Here is an 18,876-nt window from a genome sequence, read left to right on the forward strand (position 1 = left end):
TGCACCAAGGCCTGGTTATTCCATATGTGTGATGGCTGCAGTTGGATCTGTGCCATTGATTGTAGCAGGTGATTACCTCATCATCCTCGAGCATTCCCTTCATACAGTATCTTTAAATGACTTCGTCCAAGTGCCATCTGCCTCGACCGGTGAAAACACATAGCTTATTGAAACATGTGGCAGCTCACATTAATATTGCCCAGAACAACTGCTTGCTGGCTTGGAGGCTCATAAGGTAATGTCCACAGGAACGTTATTTATAACAACTATTTGTGTGAAATGGGATATTAGTATGTAGAGATCCACAAACTTCCTCTGTACTCATCTCACCTGGGTGCTGCTTTGGTGCCGTATGGTCTCTATGGCTCCTGGTCTTCTTGAAACCTGCTGTTGTTTTCTGTAACTGGGAGCTGTAAGTGTTGAATCAAGTGCCTGCTCCTCTCTGGATATCGCTGTAAGTGGGCACTTGCCAAGAGATTTGAAAGACTGCGATGCTGTGTGAGTGCACGTTACTGCCTGCAGAAGAACATCTGACTTCCTGAAAAAGCTGAGTTTAAGCAGAAGCACTAAGTTTAACAAAAGTCTAAAGGATTGTGATGCACAAATTTTTACTCAAAAATGTTGTTCCTGCTCACGCTGTCTTTACCAAAATTTCAATGAGCAAAATACCTCTTAATCTCTCGGCAGCTGAGGAGCAGGTAAATGCATAGATGGTGGCCTTGTCATTTTTTGCAGGAGTTTGTATCCCCGCTGGAGGCTTGCAAGCGGAGCCTTTTTTGGGGCGTACTCTCAGGGCCTTCAAAAGATGATGTAGGAAGAACATAATGAAAGATGTGCTTAGTAAATCTCTGTCCTTAGCAGCTATTTATTTAAGTGGAATATGTAAGTGAGCTGAATCTGCTCTTACCTGTGTAGCAGTCATTCTGAAGAAAATTCACATGCTGTGCTCATCCTTCTAAGTGGTTGGTGTGACTGCCACGTAAGTGGAGAGTCATCAATATTGTGAGTCAAGTACCAGTTAAATGTCTTGTGTTGGCATTCGCATCTAATCTGTTTGTTGGTATTGAGATGTTTGTTGGTATAAGATGTTTGTACATCTTATTAACTGCTACCTGTCGTCATCTTACAGATGGCCACATTTAAGTCTTTATTTTTATACAAAAAATATTTTTTTATATTAAACAAAATAATGTATTATGATTGAATCTGAAGCTTTTAAATACTTTTTGGATTTACTTCTTTGATTAAGTAATAAGCCTGCCTAACTGCTGCTTTATTTAAGATAAATAGCAGTGTCTCTCCTGAAAACTGAACGGCCTAATTTTTGTGCTCTGAAACCCTTGGAGAACATCCTGGTTCACGTAAGGTCTGTGATTGTGTTCAGCTTCCCTGTCGCCTTCAGTTCATCAACATGAAAGTGTGGCAGTTTCATCAGTTAAATGGACAAAATTGCTGCTGCAAAGTTTTGTTCCACAGAATTTGAATGTGCACATGATAATTCCTTTTGTTATTAATATGTTTTTTAAAAAAAAATAAAATAAAATTGGTGCGTTCTTGTGCAACATTCTTGCTTTTCAGTCTGTGTTTGGGTGGCTTTGTAGCTTATTGTGCACTGGCCACATAATACACCAGTTTGTTAAGAGATGGTATGTGGGTACAGAAATAACATTCTCAGTTTAATTGTGCATCTGAGATTGAGCAATTACAGAAACCTTTAAGGCGTTGCTTTTCTGTTCTGCTTGACCTGGGAGCAGCATCAGATCCCATGAGACTTGCAGCTGGTTGTGTTCGTTCTGTACGCGTGCCTCTGGCGTTTCAGTTCTCTGTACTTGTAGCAATACATACCACACAGTGAGTGAAAACGGTTTTACTTCATTAAACTGATTAACTTGCAGCTGATTTGACTCTTCGGAGCCTGACTTCGTTTTGGAAGCAGAAGGATGTGCTCCAGTTTGTGTTTTTGGTGTTCGCTGCCCCAGTTGAGTCCCTCTCAACTCAAACTTGGGCAAAATATTTTTAGCGCCGTGTGCTGTCTCCAAATTTCAAGCCGTGGACTATTCAGAAATAGCAACTTGGGAGCTGTCACTCCTTCCGCAGACAACCAGGGATGTTCCATCAGCATCTCTCCCCCGAGCAGGTTCCACACACACCCCCTGCGCAGCTTGCTGCTCCGCCGTGGGTCTCCAGGCTGCTGAGCGTGATGGAAGCTTGCAGGTCGTGCTGCTGCTCCTGAGACCTCCTCTTCACAAGCTGGCAAAGCTCTTGGGACACAGAGGATGGAGAAGGAGGATGGTTGTGCCCTTTATCGTGCCCCCTTAACCTTACTTTGGCAGCAATAATTCCCATTTTAATACTGGAAGCAATATGCAGTACTATATCAAACTTGCTTCCCTCAGGTTGATTTCCCCTTAAGCTGCAAAGAGTAGCGAGTACAGAAAAATTGCTCGTCTTCTGAGGATCCTGTTCATCATCTTAATCTTGCATGCCTGTTTTTAACGATGGGGTCTCTGCAGTGCTATATTTCAGCTCCTTTTCCCAGTGGTGCTGCACAGTTCATCAGTGTGTGGCAGCAGTGGGAAGGGGCACGTGTAAGCGAGGTCTTTCTCTTACACATGACATGGATTCTGTTTCCTGTAAGCATCACTTAGTTCTCATCCAGCTGGTATTACTATAGAAAAAGCTTGTCTTGCTAACCACCCTGAAATGATACTTGGTAAACTAGCTCTGAGGCCGCGTTTTGAGATGTTATTACCTGGAACCAAGCTTCACCTTTTATTTATAGTTACTTCTTTTGAGGGGGTGGGAAGGAACAACTGGGATTAGAGACCAAAAATAGGAGGTACTTCCTTCTCTAATACTCCTTTCTAAACTGTCCTGGGTATCTTGAACGTGTTGGGCTCAGTTAACATTAATCAACCATGAATTAAGGAATTAATTCCACCTTTTTGTCTGCAGGGTAGTTCATGTTCTCCTGAGCATCTGCTCTTGCATACAGTCGGTGCTGCGGTAGGGGACACTGTGCATCTTCTCCAGAGACTCTCATTGCGTATATCCACCACATCTGTGTTGTAGGGAAAAGTGACAGAGTCCTGAAATACTCTAAGGGCAAATTTGTTAAGGATTGTGTCATGGAGATCATTGATGTAATGGTCAAAAATACTTCTGTGCTCATTCCTTTTTTTAACTTTTTTTTTCTTTTTGGCTTTCAGCTCAGATCGGCTGATAGAAGAAACAATAAGGTAGGAATGAATTCACTAATTTTCATTATTTTCTATACAATCAGTGTTTACACTGAACCGTGTCCAAAGATATCAGTCATTTTATTTATACAATAACTGTATTGTTTGTAACTCGTACGCAGTACTGCAATGAAATGGGGTTTTATTTCTGCTATTCAGTATTGACATAATCATATTGCCAAAATATTTTATTCGTCCTAATTTAGAAAATTTAGGTTTATGTTCGAAAGTGAATAGCTTCTTTAAAAACAATGGGAGTGACTGAGCAAAGGAAATCTTGGGTTGAGCTATCAATATCAAGGTCTATTCCAATAGTGGAGCTGTTTCTTCTCATAGTGGCAGTCTTCTGCAGCATGACTTCCTGTAATCCTTTGACATGTTCAGCTTCCTAATATGCAGCTGATATTGGTAAGAGCTTTTACCTTACAGGCTTGAACGATTATTACTGTTGTATAGTTACTTATCTTTTGTTTTTTTTTGCACTGTTTGAATACTGGAGTGCTGCCTTCTCTAACTGATTTAGAAATTTTAGAACCATAGCATTATAAATTACTTCTATCATCTGTGCCCTTCCTGGTCTTCCATTGAACTCTGGGATTTTGAAAACCAATAATTCAGAGTGCCGACTTAATGGTTTTAAGTTTTAGATTATTGCTTTAAAAAAAAAAGAGGAAGAAAGAAAGCAAGATATGGTTTCAGATAATGCATGTACTGGCAGAAGTGATGAAGATGAGTAATTAGAGGTGCAGCAAGGCTCTGTGTCCATTAAGGTCTGGCTAGCTTAAGTACCTCCAGTGGGCTCAGTATAATTAACATGGTGGAAGAATGTGTTAAACCGCTACATTAATGTGCTATGATGAACCAGAAGTGGTCAGCACAATAATGTCTGAAAATGTGGATACGATGTCTCCACAGCCTCATATTTGCCAAACTTAGCCCAGTTATTGTGAGTCTTTGTTTTATTTGGGTTCCAGTCTTTCCCTGATTAAAGATCCTCTCCTTTATTGCCGTGCTTGTAGCCCTACTTTTCCATCTTGTAAAAACACTCACTATTTATTGAATCTCTTCCTTGCTGCCACTCCAGTAACGAAGGCATTAAAAGGCCTGTGATGACTTTCTGAGCTTTCTGTCCTGCAAAATGACTCGTACATGTAGCGTTTGAGCTCTTTGCCTAGCCTCATGATGACCTGTCCCCTGAGAAGCTCGGCTGGGAGCTCCTTGCTGCCATTAAAGCGTTCCTCTCGTTAGTAGATGAACTTTGGTTTTAGGAGGCTGGATTTCAGCACTCCTTCTTGCATCGCGTGTTATCTGTTGTAAGTGAACTTCTTGTGGCTGTTGCCCAAAATGTTCTACGCTTATTTTTGTACAAGAAGAGTTTGTTTGGTAACTACATCGCACAGGAGATGTAATTTCATGTTCTATTATTTTAGTTAAATTCCGTCTCTGTTGAAGCCAGGGTGATTTTTTAAAATTTTACTCTCCATCCCCAGTAATTGCAAGTACTCAGCTGTGATGTTAATTGATGGTAAACCCTGCTGCATTTTAAGTGAATTCACCGGATAGAAATTTATTCGATGTCTGATTATCAATTGCTTTATCTGTTGTAAACCAACAAAACGATGGGACTGTGGAGGGGAAGCTGTTTGAATTCCTTGAGTAAAGTGAGACATCATTAGCTCATTCTGGCGACTAATGCTGTCTTGTCTTCAAGAGCTACATCTGCTATAGTTCATTACTCATATTATTTGGGTGTAATTCAGGAAGTTATGAGATCACTTTGCATTTTTTTAGGAGTTGTTGTTAAGCAGCACTCTAAACACTGGAAAGCATTTTTCAGTCAGTGCAGTGGCTTTTGCTGGTAAGCTGCATGCTGGTGACCCCATTGGCAGCGACCCCACAGAGAACCCTAACTGTGAAACTCCTGCTCTGCCTTTCTGCATAGAACAGAACTGAAGAAGTGCAGATCCTGACTTTCCTGTGTATGGCTCCTCCACGGGACCAAACATACTTGCAAGAGAATTTAGGGGTACCTCAGCTGAAATTAATAAGTGACAAGTAGGGCTGTCATTCAGATGTTTTGTTAGTGCTAAAATTAAAATCAATTTTTAAATGAATTGTGTGACACAGGTTCTTACTGCAGCATATTTCTTTCCAGAAAGGAGTGGGATGTGATAGTTTGTACTGCAGTTCTTTTGGAACAGTGTTCACTTGTCTTGGGCATATTTAAATATAAGCATAGATTTTGCTTAATTTGTTTGGTGTTCTCAGGTTTTCATTTTCAAACATTATCACTTTCTCAGAATAGCAAATGATTTATTTCTTGTTTTCCAACAACTTGTATTTTTAGGTTGGTTCGCTTTGAAAATTTGTTATAGTTTTGCCCGTGTAGTGTGGTCGGTTCTTTTGGTTTTATAATAATCAGCCTGACTGAGGCTGATTTGTCAGATTTATATATTAACAGATTGGACTACTACGCTTCCACTTAGAAGCTGGACCAAAATCATAGATTAAATAAAGAAAAAAAATCTTCATGTATACTAGGGTATTCCTTTGGGTAATAATTAGGATTTAATAAAAGGGAGAAATTCAATTGCATTAAATCCTGCCTTTACAGAATGGGAAGGTATGAATTAGTTTTTGAGACTTAGCTGTTTTCAGAAGAGCCTTCCAGAGTCTGGGCAAAATCACATGCTTTTCTGGAGAGATGTTCCTTTTGTTTTCATTTTAGCCTTCATCAAAAGATGAAATAAGCTTTAAAGTAATTTGAAAGATTATGCGTGTATGTATATATATGAATATATATATATATATATACACGTATACACAGAGAATAAGCAATCTAGTCAGAATTGTTATCAATTTAAAAGTAGAGCTTGCATTTCTATGCATAGTCACAGAGTCCATTCCCTTAGTCACAGATGTTGTCATGAATTTAAATGAGCAAGTATGATTCATGGAGTACAAAATGAAGCAGAAGTTCCCGTAACACATAAATTATTTGATTTTTGAAAACACGTCTTGTTCCTTTGGAGTTTTGTTTTAGTTCTGAACCAATATATATTTGACTGAGCTGCCTCAACGGATGAAACAAGGAGTTGACTTTTGGTACATTTTGCTTGATAACATGCTGTGTAGATATGGCTGCTATGTGGGGTAAAAATACCCAACAGATTGAACATTTGTCTAGGTAAAAACATTTGGCTTCCAAGTCAAGCAGCTTTAAAAGTGTAGCTTGCACATTAGACTAGTTTGAATTCGGTAATGGCTGGAAATGTTTATTACTGTGTACTTTTTCATGCTAGTGAAAACTGCAGGCTTTTTGAAGACAAATTTGGTTGCTCACATACCTACAGCACTACTGAACATTCAAGGACAAACTAGAAACGTAAGTGAAATTTTGGGGAAAGACTGCTACCAGTGCAGAAGTTTGAGATACCCCTTGCTAATTCATGGAAGAGATGGATGGCTCTTTGTGGTAGTGACCCCAGGCTTACCCAGAAGAGATTCCTCCAGCACGGCAGCAGTCATTAATGCTGTATTTGAGCAGCACTTTAGTATTAAATTTAGAGGGCAGAATACCATCTGGTTTTAGGAACTTGGTTTACACCCATCTCTGGTAGTTCAAGCCAGTGCCGCGCTGAGAATAGTTCATGCTATTTCCAAGTGAATTGTTAAGTCAGGGTCATCTTGGAATCACCTGACACTGATGCAGATGGTCTGAATTTATACACAGACTGTTTTTGGATCAGAGGAGAGAAACTGAAATATGGGAAGAAGAGAAATTTGGCATTTCTTTCTTGTTTGAGACCTGTCTATGCATTATAAACACTCTTGTGCATGTAGATAAGCTGCAGGTCTGCCTCGTCACACTGTTCACAACAGTGAACTAGTGGAAAAAAGTTGTCTGTTTCCACCCTTAGATATAAATTAAATCAGCTGAATAAACTGAAACAGAAAGCTCGAGATGTACAATAAAAAATTATTTTCTTTATCTTCCGTATTACATTTGCAAATGGAGATTAACGTTGGACGTGCTGTCATGAATACAGGGCACGGGGTTATGTTTTAAGTAATTGGGTTACAATTGGAGTTTTTAATTTTCTGCAATGTTTCCACTCTTGTGACATGGACTAGCAGAAATGTATTGTGACTGGTAATCATCAGTTAAGAAGAAATAAGGAACCAAACAAAGGAGCTTGGGAAAATTGGAGGATCAGAATCCATTATCACTTTCCAGGAATGTCTCAACAAGGGATCATCATTATGTTGAACAAACGTGTGCCTTTAAACCTTATTTCAGTGTACTGCTGAATAATTTAGTATAGTTGGATCTTCCACAGGTAGGAAAGAGATAATAGATTCCAGTAAGAAGGATATAATCTGTTGTCGTAAATGTGAAATAGAAGTTTCAAACAAAATAAAATAATTGTTCTAGGAATAACTTGTTACTGTGTCAAGCAACTAAAAGGGACAGATACTGGGAAGGGAAAATGATTAATTTTTTTATTTAAAAAAAAGCATTTGTCAGTAAAGAAATGGTAACAGTGAGTTAATGAGCATGTGTTAGGGATGGGAAGGGAAATGAAACTGTTTATTGAAGGATATGAGGAAGCCTAAATACTCAAGACTGTACAAAGACCGGTTGGGGGACTAGCTCTGAAGAGTCATGTGTTTTCCTCTGGGTAGTGCTTAAATTTAATAGCCTCAGGTTCACAAATACAAAGGCTTAGTAGGTAAACCAGTTAATGTTCTGAGTAATCAAATTATACATGCAGAACGGTGCTTTCTACTTGAGTTTGGATTTCTGAATGGCAGCTAGCATCCAGTCAACCTCTTGTTTGTGGACATCACAATGACTATATGACAGTAAAACTTAAAAATGGCAATCGTTACTTTTTTTTTCTCTTCAAAGCACATCAGTAAAACTATCCTGTTGTGCTAACATATTCAGAATCCTGAGAGGGGAAAAAAAAAAAAAGGTTCCAACCTTGTCATCCATAAACTTAAACGGTTCTGTCGTGCCTTTTTATAAGAAATGGACAGTTTCACTCATCAGATACTAAAGCTTGAACCCTGTATTCCATCATAATCTGCTAGAACCATTTCCAAAGGCATGCTGGAGGTGTCTCAGGAACACTTTATATCCTGGCAGTCGCCACGTATTTTCACTTCTGTAAATTAATGGATGCCTTAATGAGTCTTTGGATGCATCTTACGAAAACACGTGGCTTAATTCAGGAGTGCATTGAGAGATGATGTATTAAAATTTCATTTGGACAAGTATCAAGCCAGCGTGGAGGCATAAGATAAGAAGCTGCAGGTTACTGAGCAAGCTTTCCTGTGTACAGCGATGAAGTCTTTTATTCCAACTCAGTGCCTAATAATTCCAAATTCACTGAGTGCTTTTCTCAATAACAAACCCAATGTTTCTGTGAGTTTGTTTTTTACTTTAGGAAGCTAAACGACCTGTATGCTGAGTTGTAAATATGTAATCTGTCAAATGCTGTATCTTCTCACATAGGATGCAGTTTGGTATATTTACTGTTCTAATTTTGTAGCCCCTTTTTTCAGCCCTAGATCGTGACTGCTTTTCTGTATTGATCTACAGCTGTTATTCTTTGTTGAGAATCTCTGTTGGCACCTTCTCTGACTTGCTGTTCGTTAAACTCTCATGCACTGTTGGTAGAGGCAGTGAGCAATGCTGTTTTTTATTCCTCCTGTTACCTAATTTTTACTTTCTCTTCTTGTAATTCTGTCCTAAAAAGGACAAACTTTGTCCTAAAAAGGTCTCCTGTGTAATCAAATCGGTTGCATTCATGGGTCAGGTGAGTTGGGGTATCCCCAACACCAACCACATGCAACTTGATGTGTGTCACTACTTACATGGTTTAAGAGGAGAAGCTTTGCAGGCTTTTTTCGGTTCTTTTTGCACAAATGAAGGGCCGTGGTTAGTTGATTGTGGCAAGCTCCAGCTGAACACCAAGGAGGCAGCTGCAAGCCCTGTTGCTTCCAGTTAGCCCTGAGCTCCATTTTCACTTTCTGTTGATTCAGCACTTCAGAAGTATGAAGCAAAAAATGCAAAAATACAAAATGCTGCAGGTTTTTATTAGTTGTGCACAGAAGCTTCCATTTTGTTGTGTTTTTTTTTTTTTTTTTTTTTTTTTAATGAATCTAAAACCTCAAAACACTATTAACATGTTAAATCTGTTCTCCTAGAGATGCTGATTCGAAATGTTAACTTTTTGCCTGCATGTTTTCAAACTGTTTATTCTCTTTCTGAATGATAAGCTCCCAGATCCTTCTGTAGGTTCAAGTTCACCTGAATGCTAATGTAACCTTAAAATAATTGATCAATCTGCCTTGTCAATGCGTCTTACTCTGTTCACAAGGCCTTGCAGTACAGACTTTTGGGGAGAATCTTTTTATGTTTGCCTGGCACACGATATGAAGGCTGACAGTAGTATGTCAGGGGCAGCTTGTGATGGAGCGGGCGGATTGAATGGAAAGGAGCCTAAATGAGCTTGCAGCTCCAGAAATCCTTTAGGGCTCATTGATCTGGGCTCTTTCCTTAAGATGTCTCTGAATTGTGATGCTGACTTCCTGCTACAGGTTTGAAGGGACAATTGTTAGGCTTGGCTCTGCTGGGTTTTGCCAGCTATTTTTACGTTGTTGGCTGTAGTGTCCTAGTAGAAAAGCCAGTGCTATGTCAGGTGGTCCAAAGCTGCTCATTTCAGAAATTTGTTCAGAGAGAAACCTGCAATGAAATTCATCAAGTGGTCTTCGTTACAAAAATGGGAGGAATGCCAATACTATGTTGAATAAGTGCAGAAATAGTCTGTGTGCATGCCTCTTCCTACCAGATTTACCTGGGAAGGTGCACCAAGATGGGCGAGGGTGCTTTGCTACCTCCAGGTACCAAAATGCCACGTCAGCTGAAGTATATTAGTACTAGTATCTGAACAAATGGTGTTTCATCATTTTAACTGATTTTTGTACCATGCTTGGGTACAGAAACCAAGGGTGAGCAAGCATAAAATGCTCTTGAAGGTTGGATATGTGTATTTGGTAAATGATGCGTTCTCCTATCCACTTATTTTCCTGGGAGATGACAGCTTTAGTTCCCTTTCCTCACAGTTCTCTCTGTGGTGGTGTCGTTCCACTTTACTTTGTTCTCCCAGAACCCTTTCCCTCCATATTTAAGGCTTAGAAACTTCTCCAAGCACTTCTTTTAATCATTGTTATTCATGTAAGTATAGTCAATAGCAATATAGGTGTCATTTTTTGAGTTTTTATCCGGCAATGTTGTATTTATGCCCTACTTTGTTTCTCTCTGAACTGCTGCCAGCTGAGGAGAGCAGTATTTCTCCTGCTGTTCCTTCTTAAGCACTGCATCTCCAGAACCTAACCTTTTATATATTGTTTCTCTTTATGTGAATGAGGGTGTTTGTCAAGGCAAAGCTACTGCATTCAGAGTAGCTATGTGAAATACTACCTGGGGCTATATAGTAATAGCATACCCTTCCGATTTTCATTGCATAGCTGTTGGTTTTATGGGCTGAAGAGAAATGTTTTTAAAAAAAAAAAAAAAGCCAGCTGACTATTTGTTTAAAATGCTCATGTAAATATGTTATTTAGATAAAATAGAGTACAGTTCGAAATGGGAAACTTTATTTTATATTCACCTGTGTTGTGTTCTTTTATTTGGATAAAGTACGTACAACTGGACTGTGTATTATTAAAGAAGCGGAGTGTGAAAAATGGTATTCCCATGTATGACATTCTTAATTAGGGCCAAAGTTCAAAAATGTGTTTTATCTGTGCTATGAAAGAAGTATCGTTTGATATGATTTCATTATACACCAGCTTTGTTAACTCCAGCTTGTGGAAAACAGTGAAGTTGGGCGTGCTGGGACACGAATACAGGAGAATCCAGGCTTTGCCCTCTTACCTGGAGAGAGGACAGGATTAATCCTGAGTCAAACAAAGTAAACCCCAACACTTCATTGTGTTCAAAGGTCTTCAAAGACCCAGTGACTGTGTTCAGAAGCCTTTTGTGTAAAGCTCCCTGAGCTGTGTTCTCAAACTGCCCTTCTATCTCCTCTCAACCAGCACATTCCCTTTGTAAATTGATTTTTAATAGTGAAGCAGCTCTTATTTGTGTAATACTTCTATAGTAATTTTATCTTGATGGTAGAAAAGAATGTTAATATGCCCTCTGGAGTGAAAGTAAGCCTGGTGCTTTTCTGATAAAACAAAATTCTGAACTTAAACCTTAGGCTGGAAGATTACCGTTCGGTGTGCTTGTAATGGAACATCCCTTTTGTTGGGGGCTGGGGAGGAGATGTCCCAAAAGCCTGCTTCTTTCAAGAAATCGGTGTTTTCAGTTGTTAACGGCTTATACGAAAAAAAGAGAAATCATTTAAGTGTAAAAGATAGAGATTAATAGAAAAAATGTTGTTTCATTCATATTGCTTCACCTCATTCATTGTTCTCTAAAGGAGTGCTCCCTGCTCGCTTTCCTGTTGTTGTAGCTGGAGATTATTCTTAGCACCAGCGACTTGATCCACTCTTTTCTTTCTCCAGCATCGCCATGGCAACTAAAGAAAATATGACTTCGCAGAGAGGGATGTTGAAGTCAATACAAAGCAAGATGAATACCTTGGCTAGTATCCTTTCTTAAAAAAATTGTACTGCCGGAGCACAAGAAGAGGTATAGTAACATTTTTTTCAGCACATCATTTAGGGATCAAAATGCTTTGCAATGCTAAAGGCTGTATAGCCCACAGTGGTCTTGGCACTAGTGACAAATAGGCTTTTTTCCCCAGTGTCACTTTCTTAATCTAAGTGAAGTATCTTAATGATGAATGCGGTGAACAAGTTGGTTTTGCTTAACTTTGAACACTGTATATAGATCAGTATCTTTAATTTTCACATAGAGATCTGCAACAGCATTTAATGGCCTTCCCTGCTGTACATCTTCTTAAAAGTGTAATACCTTGCTTTTTTTTTTTATTTCAAGATGGTCCAGAGCTAAAGCTTGGCATAGATTGCTGCTTGTTATGGTTTACAGGCGAGTACTCATGGCCTGACAGTCTTGCAGACATCAAGATTTTGGTTCCTTGGTTTCTCTCCATACTTGGTGCTTGTGGCTAAAAGTATGTGCCGGGTTGTCAAGTCATGCACGGTTGTCGTTCTCCTCCTTACTCCTTCCTCTCTGTCATAAGGGCCCAAGCAGCATTAGTGTCATCTGATTAGACAGATTACATCCTGAAGAGATGTATCTTGGTGAGCCATAAATTTCATTACAGTTTTTAGCAATTGGCAAGAACAACAACAAAAAAAAATTCAATAAGCTTTGGCCTTAAAGGATTCTTGGTTCCAAAGACATGAAACTCTGAAACTGATTATCTTGCTGGCTGTTGTATTTTTGTACATTAAAAGATAGATTTGCATTATTATGATTTCACAGTAGGAGGAGTTTTTTGTTCTATACAGGGAATAGTGCATATTCATGTAACGTGCATGCTTTTCTCTGTCAAATGCCTTTGGTTGTTCCCTTCACCAGTAACTGTTAAGTTTCATTTTTTTTTTTAACTTTCATTAAATACCACAGATGTTATATATAGTTGCTCTATTTTTTTCATTCTCATTCAAGTGTTATTAAAAGTAGCTAAGCCTCACATTCAGGGTTATATCAAGCACTGATAATTTAGGTGATCAAATACTAAATTCTATGTAAACGTGAACTCTGAGCTGCTCTGTCACCTCTCTTCTCTGATTGTCTGATTAGTAGTAGTACAGTTTAAATCCTGCTAACTGTCTGTAAGTTTTTGTTTTTAATTGCATTTGCTTTCTCCAGCTTGGGAGTAGTTCTGCATTTCTTGCAATGTTGCCGACTTCCACATGCAGAATCTGGGGCTTGTTAATAAAAACACTGGCTTTTGATATGACCTTGACTCAGCCTCCCTAAAGATCGGTTTCCAGCAGTGAACAGCCTGATTCAAAGGATCAACCTTCGGAAACGACGAGATTCTTTCATCTTGGGTGGCGTCATTGGTATCTGTACCATCCTACTGCTACTCTATGCTTTTCATTGATGGATGTGCCCTCGTGGACTCTGCTAAACTCATCACCACCATCCCTCCCCCCCCCAGTCAAAGAAAAGTGAGTGGGGGAAGAGACAGACTTGGAACAGCCTGCTCTTTGTGGCTGGGAGTATCAGCATGATGTCTAAAGTTTAGGATGGTAAACTGTGACACTGGTTTTGGGTTGAAGCTGCAGTGTTTCTCCTTCCCTGCCATGCATCTTCCTTTGGTTAAATTAGATGGTCTTATTTTTTTTTTTTTCTCTTTAATTGCCTTTCTCACTGCAAGGTAAGTAAACATGGGACTCTTAACGAAACCAGTAGGACAGCTGCTGTGCTCAGTGGTGCTGGAGGTCTGTTGTTGGCTGGTAGGTGGAGAAAGTGTTAGGCTTTCCTGGGGTGGAAGCTGCAGGAAGCCTGCTGCCCCGCTAGGCCAAGCACAGTACTGAACACTTTTGCCCTATGAGAAGAATATTGCAGCTTTAAGCCATCAGGTTGCTCTACTACTAAATACATGTTCTGTAATTCTTTTTAACTCATGGCTGAGATACTAGTTATTTCTGCGTTATTTGTGCTGTGAAAACTGTGCTTCACGCAAATTCCTCAAAGAAAAAAAGGATTGTTCAGTTCACTTTTTGCACAGAATATGAATAAACCACCCTCTGAGGAACATTTATAGTTTTTTTTTTTTTTTTTCTTTTTGTGGCTTTAAAGGGACTAAAAAGTCCCCTTTTGTAAAAAGGGAGCACAGTGTCCTAGCAGCTGTTTACCATAGTGTTCAGTCATCTGAAACGTGACCAAACATGAGTTCACCTGAAAGCAGTCTTTTGGGTGCAAATACTTGGATTCTGGATGACATCATAAAGGTCTTTATAAAGACATGATTGAAAAGCCTATATTGTAATTTACATAAAGTTATTCTAATAGCATTAATATTTTTACACTGTAAGTAAGATATAATCTAAACTGTCAATTGGAAATTAAAATTATGATGGTTATAGCTGAGGCAAATGTATCTAAGTGCAAAAGTTTGGGACATGCCTCCTCATAGTAAAGAGCTGAATGTATGAATGGTGAAGCAAGTTTCATTTACCATTATCTGGGGGGAAGTTTTTGTTTCTTGTCCAGACATGGAACATGAACCCTGTTGTGTTTGTGTCAATAAACAAAACCGATGTCAGGAATGGCTTTGATATTGCAGATTCACAAGTTACGGATTTCTTCTGCTCTCTCAACGTCTCTTTTTCCATCTGTCGTATCATAACCCACTAAATTGAAACTGAGGCACTGGAATCTCTTTCTAAGAACTTGATTAACTCTTTTCGCAGTGAATTTACAGTGCTTCTAACTGGTTTCATATATGCCATTACCCACAAATGCCAGGTAGTCTCCGGGTTCTCTTCTGGAATGGAGTCTAGTGGGACAGTCGCAATATTTTTACTGCTTTTTATAGTGTCTGTGAAGTACCTGTCGGAGGGAATAGAGACTTGTGCCTGTCTAGTGTGCAAAACCACACTGTTGCGCCTAAAATGTTTGTATGGATTTGAAGGCTTATTTGCAGAATAGTAACTTTGTGCTAAAAAGTCTACGAGGACTTCTAATCAGCCATCTTGTCATTTGGGATTCGAAAGCGTTTGGAATGGATACATGTAAGATGGTGGGGCTCGTATTTTAAATAAAGGGTGATTTATTTGGATGATCTGGGAATGTTCCTGGTTTGAAATAAAATGTTCATTAAAAGGGTTTATGGAAAACCTTGATGGGTAAAGGAAGTTTATTAATGAATCTGTCTGTTGGGAGATCAAACCTCATTTCCCCTGATGCTTTTTCTTTGATTCCAGCCCCACAGGATCCTGATCAGCAGTTGTCCTTCTGTTTAGGATTTGTAGGATTTGATCGCTACATAGTTGGCAGTATAAGATCTGCAGTATCGTAAATAAATTCATTTACTTAATCTTAAAATCAGTCTTTTTTACTGGACTTAATTGATTATTTGGTGCATATATTTAATCTTATTGTGTGATAAAGCTGCTATGGAAAATGTGTAGATTATAATAAATATGTAAACATGATTGATTTTTCATGTCATGAAGATGTTATGGAGGAACTGATATATTTTAGTACAAAATAATAGAAATATGCTGAATTATCTCTGATAAAGCTTTACTGGAAGTGGTTTCAGTATTTACAACCCCTCTATGGTTTTTATTTATGTTGGTTTTGCATTGGAAAATACGTTTAATTAATCTTGTAATCTCCCTTTCATTATCTTCTCCTCTAGCTATGTGAGCGGGCATTTTGCATTGCTCTCTGAAGTGATGTGCTTGCACACAGCCAAAGGGGAAAGACTTGTTAATTCTCCTGAATAATTCTCCTGAATGTCTCTGATAACATGAACCTGTAGGTGGGACAAGGGACTGTTAAAAGGAAAACGGGGTTGTACATTTAATCTCAAATTCCAAAATACAGGTTTGTGCGTCTCCTATTGCTAGATATGTTCTCTAAGTTTTTTCTTCAGTATAGTTCCTCTTGCTCTAAGGAAGAAAAAGTCCTTAAAGAATTCTCATTTCTGCAATTCCTGGCAAAGCTGCAATTTTGAAACTCATCCAAGCAGAATTGTGCTGAGAAAATTGTTAGTAAGCCATAGAAATGAAGTGAGTAAATCCACATTTCTGCAGGGCAAGTAGTTTCCTTCTCCTTTTTAAAGTTCTTCTTTATTCTTGCCAGTACACAAACACCAACTTTAAACCTGTCTACCAACCCCTTGGGTAAGCGTTAGAACACAAGAGATCCTTTTGATCCCCCAAATGGACACAAATATTTTTAGGCTTTTTTTTTTTTTTTTTTTTTGGTATGTGTTTCTCTGATCTTTGTGCTCCAGTTGCTTGAGCACAGGGGGCATGGGGACAGCACCAGGTGTTGCACATTCAAGTGGTGAGCATTTGGGTGGCCACAACCCAGAGCACAGCTGAAGCTTATCCTTGCCTCTTGCTGGAGGGTGTGCAAGCAAGGCTGGAGGCAGGGCTTCGCCAGCCCAGAAGGGACCTGGGACCAAGCAACGCGGTGCTTCTCCTAGGGTGAGTTTGCCCTTCCTTGGGGAGGCACATTTTTCTAAATCAATTCTGAGTTCATCAGCTTTTGGATATCACGGTGTGCTGTAGTGTGATGAATCCAGGAGGAATTTATTCAACTAGACTTTTTTGTTTGTAGCTTTACAAGTAGTTTCTTTTGGAAAGCCTTAAGATCACTGTGAGAAGAAAGAGTTGTTTCTCACTGGGTGTCAAAAATGAATGAGCAAAAGTAGGAGTTTTTATAGGTGATGTGAAAGTTTCAGATAAGTTTGTCAACTGCTTGTCCTCAAGGGCTGTGCTCTCGGAGGAACTGTGTTTCTGAAGCTCCCCCCAAACTGCTACGCAGGGAGTGGAGGCTGGTCCACCACTTCTGGTTGTGAGACTCAATCAGGATTGTTTTAGTTCCCTAAACCTAGCAGCTTGTTTCCCAAGATCACTTAATGCATGATCTTTTCTTACGTTTTTTTTTGTTTGTTTGTTTTGTTTTGTTTTCCCAAAACTTTTACCTCTCCTTTTTTCAAATAACAGCTATATCACTCTTGAAGGAAGAAATAGTTCTTAAACTCCTAATAACGGTACTAGATTTTGCAGTCCTTCAGAGCAGGGATCCTATTTAGCAATGTAAAAAGAGTCTACAATGAAAAACACAGTGAGACAAAACTGAGCTATATTCCAGGTGAAATCCTCTTGGTGCCCATATCTGATGTGCTGACTGGATATTTGAAACCAGTGTGATGCTTTCAGCCCTGAATATATAAGCGGTTGTTGGTCTGTCTGCTACAGAGTGAGGAAAGAAGTTGAAATCAACACTCAAGATAACAAAACCCACACATGACTTTCTCACAAAACATCCCAATGCAGACTTTTGTAAATTAGTTTGATTACACTTTCTGATTTTTTTTCTTCTTTTCATGTAGCTACTTGAAACTTGTTTTACTGTATCTGTAATTATTTTTTTCACCTATTGTGCATTCTCTGTATATATTTAAAAAGCTTTGATATGTAATTTAATAATAAATTAGAATTCTAAGCAAGGTGCTTGGTTCTTTCCCCATGATGATTTTACCTACTCGACCTTCTGTGAAGATGCAGAGAAGATTTGATAACTCATCTCTCCAGTTTGGGGTTGTCACTCAATGTACATGAGTTTGTTCTCTAATTTTGTGCTAAATATCAGATATGTAGGAGCATTCCCTGACCCAGGTACTCAGTTTGGTGGAACCCGTTCCTCCTATCTGTGTGTTCTTGGAGCCCCCTTCTCACCTTCTGTTTCAGGCATCCACTTTGGAAGGGTTTGAATGTAGTAAGATGATGTTGCTTTGTAGTGCTTTGGCAGAAAGAAACAAGGATGGTTTTCTTTAAAAAATAAGCTTTTAGAAGATTTCTGTATATCCATAGTATGTGACATCAATTCCCAAATGCACACCAAAACTGACATTGTCATAAAGGTGTTGGAGTGTTCGCCATCTCCTTTTTTAATACGCTTCTCTGGGCCTTAATACCTTTTCCCCCCTTCTCTAATCACAACACAAATCCCAAAGTAAGCCAGTACTTTGAACACAGACCAAGCAGTTGTAAGAACTCACAACGAAGTTGTGTCGCAGTGTGCAATTACCCAGCACTGCTGCGCTCCGGACAGCCTCCATCCTTGTGTGTTCAAACCAGGCGGTGCTGTGCCCAAAGAACTGGAAGGGGTTCCTCTACTCATCAGTATCTGATGTTTCTGTAACTGCTTGCTGTGTTTTGCAATGTCATTCAGATTTATTTTCTCAAATGAGAAAGTCTGGGTGGTGGTGTGATACCTGCCCATCTGCGTAAGAGCCGGAGCGAGGAGAGGTCCTTAGCTTTCTGTCAGCACTGTTGTGCTGTGCCTGTGATGCTGCTTTAAAGAGAAATTTCTGTGTCCTTAATGTGCCTCCTAAATATTCAGGAATGACCATATCCTTTCCCAAGGGAAGGTTTAGGCTGGATGTTTCAAGCTGGAGAGCTAACTTCAGAAACTGCTTTGCAAACGGAGAGGCGGCTCTGCCTCCCGACAGCGGTCAGCGCAGTTCATTCCTCCAGCAGCGGCGCTGGTAATAAGTGGTGCATAAAATTCCATCTTCGCTTGGATTAGAAAGTAAATTATTAATGGAGCTGAATCCTTTTTTCCAACTCCCCATACAGTCAATAATTCATAGCGGCACAAGCGTAAGATTTATATTTTTAACCATCCACCTCCCAGAGTACCGTTGTTTGTGTTGCAAACTGTTGTCCTTCCTGACAACCTCGGGCTCTTTGTGCATTATGGATCAGCTCTGCTCTGCCCCTTTGGTCCTGGAGTGATTCCCCGAGCAGATTTCCTGCTGAGAGGGAACCGAGCATGCCATGAGAAATTCATAAGGAGAGACGGGAGTGGCTTTGTTTTATCTGTGTGGCTGAACGCAGGATATGTGCTGCTGTGTGGACTGGAGATTTTCTGTTGAAAGGGTCGAAACTCAAC

At 39.4% G+C, this 18,876-nt stretch overlaps 1 protein-coding gene across 2 annotated transcripts in view; it reads left to right on the top strand.

Moving 5' to 3' along the window:
* The window catches only part of GOSR1 (golgi SNAP receptor complex member 1), a 33,563-nt gene extending 16,197 nt beyond the window's left edge, over window positions 1-17,366 (top strand). For both annotated transcript variants that reach the window (XM_082776451.1, XM_082776452.1), the window contains exons 7-9: window positions 3,210-3,239; window positions 11,823-11,905; window positions 13,212-17,366. In XM_082776451.1, the coding sequence (XP_082632577.1) occupies window positions 3,210-3,239; window positions 11,823-11,905; window positions 13,212-13,336 (238 nt within the window). In that variant the 3' untranslated portion in view covers window positions 13,337-17,366. The remainder of the gene's footprint in view (window positions 1-3,209; window positions 3,240-11,822; window positions 11,906-13,211) is intronic.
* The last annotated feature ends 1,510 nt before the right edge of the window (window positions 17,367-18,876 follow it).

The sequence above is a fragment of the Aythya marila genome (assembly GCF_965140915.1).
Source record: "Aythya marila genome assembly, chromosome: 20".
Classification (NCBI taxonomy): domain Eukaryota; kingdom Metazoa; phylum Chordata; class Aves; order Anseriformes; family Anatidae; genus Aythya; species Aythya marila.